This window comes from Cynocephalus volans, chromosome 6 (genome assembly GCF_027409185.1).
Source record: "Cynocephalus volans isolate mCynVol1 chromosome 6, mCynVol1.pri, whole genome shotgun sequence".
Taxonomy (NCBI): Eukaryota; Metazoa; Chordata; class Mammalia; order Dermoptera; family Cynocephalidae; genus Cynocephalus; species Cynocephalus volans.
Genome location: NC_084465.1, coordinates 111,989,634 through 111,999,351, shown reverse-complemented (window position 1 = coordinate 111,999,351; position 9,718 = coordinate 111,989,634). Strand labels below are relative to the sequence as shown.

The following is a 9,718-nucleotide window of genomic DNA, read 5'->3' as shown; positions in this document are numbered from 1 at the left end:
AAAATCCTTTGTTATTCCAGTCTGGGTTTAAATGCTTCATCTTGTTGGGTTCGAAGAAAAAGTTAATGACCTGTCTCCTTTGGAAATGATTATAAAAAATATTGTCTTTTTTATAAAAAAAAAAAAGAATAGTCACCAGGTAAACTTAAAACCCAACTCAGAGGTTTGTGACTTAAATTAAAATATGGATCTTTGCAAAGGCAGCCAAAAGTGGGAAACTAGTAATGAACATGTCTACGTCTCTTGGGACTAGAGTTCATTGTACATATTAATAGGGATTGGTGAGGAAGGATGCTCTTGAAGCACTGAAAAAATAATCTGGATGGAAGAATAAAAACTGGGGATGATGCAGAATGTTAAGACTGGTATTTTCTTTTATAAAGTGCACTACACTATGTTTGCAGCAAATCCTATCTTGCATGGAAACGATTCCATTTTCCCATGTGCCCAGTCTTGTTAAAGAAATCACAATAGAGGAAGCATAACTGGGACATTTTCTTTGCATCGAGTAATTCACACTCAGACAGGAAAAGACACCAATGGTGCTTAAGGTGCTGGAATCTTGGCTGCAGGTGCCTCCTCGTCCTCCATTTTGCATTTCACTGCAAAGAAATGAGAGAGAAAGGATCAATTTACGTACATAGAGTTATCATTTGGAAACCGGAAATTGTGATGTGTGGACAAGGTCAGTTGCACCGAAACCCACTGGGCGCCTCCTGTGGTCCTGCCCCATGATCCACCATGAAGAACACAGGGCCATTGTGCTCTAAGGGCAACACCTGAATGTTCAAAACTACTTCCTGGACTGTTCGTGGCAGTTCTTAATTCAGTTCAGAAAAAGGTCAAAAGTATGAGTTGTGGGTCAGAGTAGTGAAAGAAGGAAGTTTGACTGAAGACAGATTCCAGGCATTCGACCCAACCCAATCTGTCAGCATACACCCTTTTTCCCATCCACCCACCCACAGTGAAAAACTTGAGTATCGTTGGGGTCGATGACAAGGTCAAAAGGGAACTTTTATCCTCTGTCACGGTCTGGACAAGAATGTGATCCCAGTGATTCCCTGAGTCTGCCAAACAATAAAGTTAGCTGGACACAGAGCATGACACTGTAAGGGAACTTTAATCCAAACAGATAAAGGTCCCTTTAAATATGGAAACCCAGTCCCCTGGGGGAGGGATCCTTTTAGAAAGACCCTCTCTTTTGTAATACTCTTTGCTTCTAGTGTCCAAGTGCCAGAAAGGTTATTGAGCAAGGTCGCAGGCCCTGGTTGTGGAGAGCATTGTTCAAGTGGACAGGGAGTTGGGAGTTGTTATCCTGTGGGCAGAAGTTTCAGTTGAATCTGCCTCCTGGTCCTGACCTCCTAGCGGCTTACACTCGCCAGATGTCAGCACAGGTGAGGTATGGACACCGTCACATGGAATGCAGTTATTTCCTGATGGAAGTGGGGTGATGTCTTCAGCAGCACAGACCAGCTAAGCATCTTCGAGCTGAGGGTACACTTGCCAAGGGGGCTCTCAGTCATGGTTCATTCAAAGGAAATCAACTTCTAGATCTTCAGCAGCCGTGCAAGGCCATGCAGTTGCAGGTTTATATGGGTCCTCCTTTCCTATCTGTCTCTGTCTTGGCCAGGGTGTAAAATTCCCAAGTGCCAAACTAAAAGGCAGTTTGGAATGGTGAGGGTTCCCAGAGTCTCCTTTATCTTCTATGTTTAAAAACTATCAAACTGTATAATGCATTATTTGGTTTTGCGTGCTACTAATAATCGTATTACTAACTGAAATCAGAAAAAATATTATTAATACTTAGAGCCTGCGGTCACAGGAATTTTCTTTTAATTTTTTTCACTTATATACCTTTTCTATTCCTTATGTATATGGAAGCTCTACAGTCAACCACAACGAAAACCCTGTGTGCACCTAGACCTTACTAATGACGACTTTGATTCCTTCATAGCCAAGGATGCTCCACACCTTGCTAAGTGCTCTCCCAGTATCGCACTGATCCATAATATGCTGGGAAATGTTTAACTCCCAGTATCGCACTGATCCATAATATGCTGGGAAATGTTTAACAATCGACTGGGGCTGGGGGGAAGTCCTGACTTGTAGCACTTGCCATTTCCATAGCCTCTTTCAAGCTACCTACATAACACAGAGCTAGGAAGAGGTGCACACGATTGTATGGAGCCGGGCTGCTCTGGATCCGCATGGGGAGCTACGCAGGTAAACTCATGCGTGAAACTTCAGACCTGCGAGATGGTTCTCCAAGTGTGGGTGGGGGACAAAATGCGAATTCAGGGCCCCATTCCAGATTTACAGAATCAGGAACTGGGGGGGAGCCCAGCAATCTGCATTTTAACAAGCCCTCCAGGTGATTCTGATGAACACTAGTTAAAGTTTCAGACCCCGGGACTACCGGTTGGCTACTCCAGCTGCAGATAAGAATCACGTGGTCAGCTTCTGAAATCACTGGTGCCTGGGTCTCAACTCAGAAATTCTGATGTAATTGGCCTGGAGCCTAGGCAGCAGTATTTATTCAAAGCTCCTGTGTGTTGCTGAAGTTCAGCTGGGATTGAGAATCAGGCCATGTTGGAATTCCTTCAAAGAAACGTGACTATAAGACCCTCCGTGAAGGCTTCTAAGCATCATGCTTGCTGCCTATGAGTCTCAAAATTTAAGGTGTTTGAAGTTCTCGGGCCTACAACTTGGCAGACAAATGCTGGAGGCAATTAGTAGCCGGGAAGGATTTGCTTCTAGGAGGAATTTCCTCGGGTTTTCTTTAGTTTTCCTCAGCCCTGCCTGAAGGAAGAATTCACCTGCATACCTCTGTCCCAGTATTTTAACCAATTCCTGTCCATGCCTGATAACCTCTCTTACCCATCCCCTACACTCTGACCTTACCTGGGGAAAGGCCCCTATTATCTCTTTCAGAAGATCACACAGAAATCTTGAGGGAAGAAAGTGGAAAGGAATGAACTAGGACTCCTCCAGAGTGGAGAGCCGAGAGAGTGGAGTTGCTGGGCTGGAAATAAAGGTGGGATGTGGAGCCTCACACTGGGATCACCTGGGGAGCTTTGACCAATCCCAAAACCCAGGCCCACTCTACACCATAATGTCAGAATCTCCAGAGGTGCACCCACACTGGAAAACTTTGGCGTTATCAAGTAAAACTAAGTCGGACAATGGGCCCGGGTGATTCCACTCCCATATCCCCTGCAAAAAGTCTTGAATGTACTGGGAGACATGAATTAGGATGCTCATGAGAGTAGAAAACTGGAGACAACCCAAATGTCCATCAACAGCTGACTAGGAAACAAACTGCGGTCAATTAGAACAGTGATTATACAGCAGTGAACACACATGAGCCACAGCTACACGCCTCAGATTGGACTGGCTTAACAACTTTAAAGGAAAGATGCAGGCACGGATTAATACATATAGCAAATCTAAATGTTGAGGGATACGTACAAAGATGAAAAGAACTCTAAAGAAAAGCGAGAGAACAATTATTACAAAAGTCAGGGTAAGTGGCTTCACTGGGGGGAGGATTTTTTTAAAGTGTTGACAGTATTGTTTCTTGGGTGGTGGCTACACGGGTGTTTGCTTTATAGTTATATGTGTTTTACAGTCACTATTGCATGTTCCGGTATATTTCATCACCCCCCCCCCCCAAAAGGTCAAAACAAATAAAGATGCCAGTATATTACTTGAAACTACAAAGTCAATGGAAAAGAGCAATTTAGCTGTTTTGGGGAAGGCAAGGATGGGATGGAAGTGAGCTAATCCCTCTCTTCATGGCAGGAGAGTGCTAGATGACACCTAAAATCTTCTCTGCGGTACAAGTGTGCTGGAGATACAGAGTAGCCACCCAGAAACAGCTAAGGAGGGCGACAAGAGCTGAGGACCCTCCTGGTGGCATTCCGTTTTATCTTGTACATCTTCTGAACCATGAGAAACATGTGCAAGGTCGACTTTGCTAAAAATTGAGAAATACATAAAATCTCTCTTGGCGGTCTTCCTCCCCCTGGTCTGGGCAGAACACAGCCTGCTCAGGTGGGGGTTCAACAGAAGGTGGGAGAAGCCAGCAGGGTGCTGAAAGAACTCGCTTTCCACCTTGGTTTAGAGACACCATCGTGGTCGGCTTCCAATGCCGACAGACAGATGCCTTGGTGCCCCTGTGCCTTCCTTGTCCCCCTTGGCAGGCTGGTACCCAGCCAGTTCCGGAAGGGCTGGGAGAGTGGAAAATTCCAGAGAGATGCGCCAGCCCGTCAGCTTCAATTAAAGGCGATGCGACAGAAGGGCCTTGCATGCTAATGAGACTCTGTATGTCTCCTCCTCTTGGTCGCCCTCCTCTCCTGGGCTGAGAGCACTCCTGAAAAACCTCCCAGCCAGCAGCACAAGACAGATCAGATGCCTAAAGCTCAAGGTGAGGTATTATAGGGACCACAGGGTCATCCAGCCACTCATACAGTGTTGCCCAGACAAGGCCTCAGCATACAGGCTCACCTGGGGCAAAAATACAGATTCCTGGGCCCTGCCCCAGACTGATAGAATCTCCAGAAGTGAGGAGTGAGGCTGGGACTCAGTGCTTTGGGTGGTCCTTTTGATCTGGCAAGTTTGAGAAAGAGTGCTGTACTATTCAGTGCCTGTTACCTGAGGGCCACGTTTGAGAAAGATACCTGCCTCGTAAGGGCACTGGGAGGAGCAAAGGAGCCAGACAAGCAAAGTGCTTAGTGCTGAGTCTGATCCATAACTAAAGGCTCAATAAGGATTCACTATTATTATCCTTAGGGCATAGTCTTTGCCCTCAAGGAGCTCGCAGCCTAGAGGGGGAGGCAGAAGAATAAAGAGAGTTATAAGAACCAAGAGATGCTCACACCCCACAGAGAGAAGTTGCTCCAGGAAGTGTTCAATCCACACATAGCTATGGACCATAACAGTGCTCGGGTCTGGGGGTGCAAAGAGGAGACTGCTTCACACTCTCAATATATATAGTCAGCAATATATATAAGAAACCTTCAATTGTGCATTTTTCACCCAAGCAGCACCTGATTTCTAGGATTCCAGGTAAATGATAAAAACGAACACTTCTATGGTAATTACTGAGCCCCTGACATATATTAAGTCAGAGTGGGGTAAGTGCTATTATTTTCTCCAGTTTTACAGATAGGGAGACTGAGGCACAGACAGGTTATGGAACATGCCTGAGGTTACACCATGGCCTGTCTGGCTCCTGCATTCACGCTCTTAACCTCTATAGGGTCAAGATCTCACAACTGCCTCCTACAACAGGGTGGCAAAGATTTCTGTACTCAAGATGCAACATCAAAGTATGCAGACAAAAGTGTTCACTGCTGTGTCATCTACCACAAAAACAGTTTGAGAACAACCTAAATACCCAACAATTAGGGAATGATTAGGTATCTGATCATTTATAACCTTGATGAAATATGATGAAGCCATTAAAAACATGGAGTTTTTGCAAAGTTTGAAGAACAGGGAGAAATGTCAAGGGGAAAATACAAAGGGATACATTTCCTGTAAATTTCGATGATGCAAATTTGAAATTGCTTGATACCAAGTTAGCAATGTCTCCAAGAGGGACAAGGATGGCACAGGGACACCAAGACAGCACAGGAGCACCAAGGCTCCTGGTGGAGTTGGAAGCCAGCTATGATGATGCCTTTAAAGCTTAGGCAGAAATCAGGCTCTTTCATTTAGTCATCCCTGCCTTTTTTTTTTCCTCCTACCTTCTTAAAGAAAGAGGAAAAAAAGTTTTTTTGGTTTTGTTTTAGAACAAATGACTCCTACTTTACATTCATTCCTGGGTAAGGTCTTCATAGTGTGTCCCTTGAATGTGACTGCTCTGTACAAAATTACATGCATTACCTCCAAAATTACAGCCATTGCCTCAACTAAGTTATAGCCCAGCATCTTAACTATGGTTTAAAAAATAAATAAGTAAACACAGATAAAATAATTGAAAGGAAACAGGTGAATTTTGGTTTTCCCAAATGTTCCACAGTATACATGTATTGCTACACTATTGGGGGAAACTTTCTTTCTAAAGGAATCATCAGAAAATATAACAGACGAAAGAAAAAAAGACCCTCAGGGGAATCAACACCTAAACAATATTACTGCAGTCAGAGCCTAAAAATGGGGAGAGGTCGGAAAGATAAGAAATGGGGTCACGTGGCCATTTGGAAGCTGTAGGAGAACTGCAGAAGCTGAGCTCCCAGGATTATCAGATCCAGTGTTGGAGACCCTGAAAAGAGATCCACCCACATGTGAAGTTGTCTTAGCAGAGGTGACCATTCAAAGAAATCTTTATTAAGTTTTTGCTAGAAAAAGTTTCTGATTAGCGAATTGTTAGAAAAATAATACCCCTCCCCCAGTTTGCTGTCTAACAGGAGGGTACCCTTTGGGGTCAAGTATTCAAATCTTGCCTCTGCCACTTAATAGCTGGGTGACACCCCAACCCCACCTGCAGCCTCAGTTTCCTCAATAAAACTATAGGTATCGTGGCTCACTCAGTAGAGTGCGGTGCTGATAACACCAAGGCCCCGGGTTCGGATCCCATATACGGATGGCCGGTTCGCTCACTGGCTGAGCGTGGTGCTGACAACACCAAGTCAAGGGTTAAGATCCCCTTACCGGTCATCTTTTTTAAAAAAAAAAAAAAAAAAACTATAGGTATAATAATCACCTCAACAGCATAACTGAATATAGGAATGAAATGGTGTCCCAGTGAACAATATGCACATAAAAAGATACGCAGCATCATTAGTCATCAAGGAAATTAAAGCTACAATGAGAGCCACTGCACACCCACCAGAATGGTCAAAATGAAAGACTCATCTCACGCAGTGCTGGTAAAGACACAGAGCTCATGCATCACTGTTGGGAATATAAAATGGAGCAGCCACTTTAGAAAATGACTGGAAGTATCTGCTAAAATTAAACATACGTATACCCTATGACCCAGCAATTCCAAATCTGCCACTGAAGTGAGTATTTTCATCCATCAAAAAACACATCCAAGAACACTCAAAGTAGCAGCATTTTTCATAATAGCCAAAAGCTGGATACAAGTCACTGTCCATCAGTCAATGAATGGATATAGAGACTGTGATAATATTCATACCAAGGAATACTACACAGCAATGAAAAAGAGCAACCTGGTGCTACCCTCAACAACTTACTTGAATCTCCTGGATATAATGTTCATCAAAAGAAGCTAGACACAAAGTTCATACTGTGCTTTCCAGTCATGTGAAGTTCAAGAAGACGTAAAACTATGCTGTGGGGATGGATGTCAGAATAGAGTTTACCTTGGGGGAAGTGGTTGCTGGCTGGGTGGGGCATGAGGGAGCCCACTGGGGTGCCAGCCATGTCCTTTATCTTAATCCAGGTGGTGGTTATCTGGTACACACATAGATAGGAGTTCACTGAGCTGTAAGCTATGACCGGTATACCCTACTGTGTATAAGTTTTACCTCAATCACAAAAGATTGAATAAAATAAAATTGGAAAGATGGGGAGGAAAAGAACAGACACAGAAATCTGAGGACCTTTTACTTATTTATTTTTTGAGCAGCTGGCTGATATGGGGATCAGAACCCATGACCTGGCTGTTACAAGGCTGTGCTCTAACCAACTGAGCTATACAGCAAACCCCCAAGGACCTTTGAATTCAGATCCACAGTAAAGAGTCTTAGGTACCTCAGGAGTCCCTGGGGGCAACCATGCACTTGCAACATAATATTAAGAATACCACAGAATTCATCGGGAAATCTGCATTAACTGGATGCTGGACACTAGGGTCAGGGCTTTACACACATTCATCATCTCATGTAATCCTCCTGACCACCCTGGGACGTAGATGCTGTCAACATTTCTGTTTTACTTCCTGGGAAATTGAGGCTCAGAGATGCTAAGCAACTTGCCCAAGGTCCCAAAGCTAAATGGCCATGCCAAGATTCTAACCCTGGTCGGTTTGAGTCCAAAACCCATGGTTTCAACCATCATGTCACACCACTTTGGAGTAAGAATTGGGGCTCAATTAGGAAGGCAGGAAAGCATTCAATACAGTCGGCTCTCCATATCCCCAAGGGACTGGTTCCAGGACCCCCATGGATACCAAAACCCACAGATGTTCAAGGCCCTTAGTCAGCTCTCCATATACACCGGTTCTGCCAGCATATATGAAGGGCCAACTGTATATATACCAAGATTACTTATTTCCTGTTTTACTAAACTCAACTTTTTAAATGAAATTTTCCATTAGAAAAGCAATACGTAGGTATTATACATACACTGGAAGAATAAATCATTTATTTCCTTTCTACAAAGAAATAAATGTTGACATTCAGGGCATAAGTGTCAGCAGTCTGGTAAATTTACCTCCATTTCTTGACAGTGCCAGATGTTGTGTTGCGTTGTTTTTAGGAAAGTCGAGCCAACTTGGAAGCCACAAGGCATTCAAGAAGAACTTGACAGTCTTAAATGTGTAGTAATTGTGGCTTTCTGTTGGTGACTTCAATGTTATTAAAGTTAATTCAGAGCAAAGTCTCCTTGAAGGCAGTGAACGTTTAGTGCTGGAAGTGGCAACATGGGTTATATTGGGATAGAATCAGGGGATCATCAAATTTTGACCCTGGAAAGGATCTTGATTCCTGGAAACGGAGACATTTAATAAAAGGCTTGTTTTTAATAGAAGCAAAAAAGGGATGCCCCTACAGAGAAGGAAGCCACTGGAGCAAAGCCAGAAATGGAGCCACCCAGGCACAGCTTAGTTGCTAAGAACGTACCTCCTGGAGGAAGACAGATCTGACTTTGAGTCCCACCATGATTTATCAACTGAACAAGTCTCTCAACCTTGTGAAAGCCTCAGAGCTCCCCTCATCCATAAAATGGGGATAGTAAGATCCTCCTTTTGGAAGCATGCAAGGATGAAATAAGATGGTACACATTGCACAGCACATGATAAATGCTCAATAAAATTACTTCTTCATTATGCAAGTAATGCAGTTACTGTCAAAAAACTGGAAAATATAGCATTTTTAAACAAAATTTCTTTAAATCACTGGTTAAGCTATAGTTTAGGTATTATTCATATGTATCTATATATCTATTAGTATTTTCTTTCTACGTCTCAATTCACAAGGGTAGTTCCATTTAGCAATTGACTGAATTGCATCGAGATTGGAGTCTTAACAGAACAGTTTAAACAGCCACCATCTACTAAGGTTGTCCTTCGAAATTCTGTGTCTTCAAAAGCCTAGTGAATCATGGGTGTGAATGAACACAGACGAACTCCGTCAGCTGTGTCTTGTGACTTTTTTATTTATCTCTGCATTCTCAGCTGCTGCTGCTGCCAAGACTGAACCTTTAGAAACATCCCAGGCATTCTGAATGAGCTTAAGGTATAAACAGTTCTCATCCAGTCCAGACTGGCAGAAGCTCTGTATGCTAAATGTTGCCTTTAAGAGAAATGGAAGTAAATCCTCCAGTTTATTTTTAAACAGCTCCTCTATGCGTGTAACAAATTTATAAATAATTGAGAAATTATTTCAATCTGTATTTAAGGATTCCAAGATAGCATTCACTCGTCTTGATGGTAGACTCAGAACGAACCCAGGGCCGACAGAGCTCAAGTCAAAAAACTCCAAAAACTAAGAAACCAACCTTACCAAACATTAAAAGAAGGGGATGG

The 9,718-nt window shown here is 43.3% G+C and overlaps 1 protein-coding gene across 1 annotated transcript in view; it reads right to left on the bottom strand.

Moving 5' to 3' along the window:
- Positions 1-70: 70 nt before the first annotated feature.
- IQCK (IQ motif containing K) overlaps positions 71-9,718 on the bottom strand; it is a 140,675-nt gene continuing 131,027 nt past the window's right edge. Inside the window, exon 8 of the mRNA XM_063099893.1 lies at positions 71-602. Within this exon, the coding sequence (XP_062955963.1) occupies positions 547-602 (56 nt within the window). The 3' untranslated portion in view covers positions 71-546. The remainder of the gene's footprint in view (positions 603-9,718) is intronic.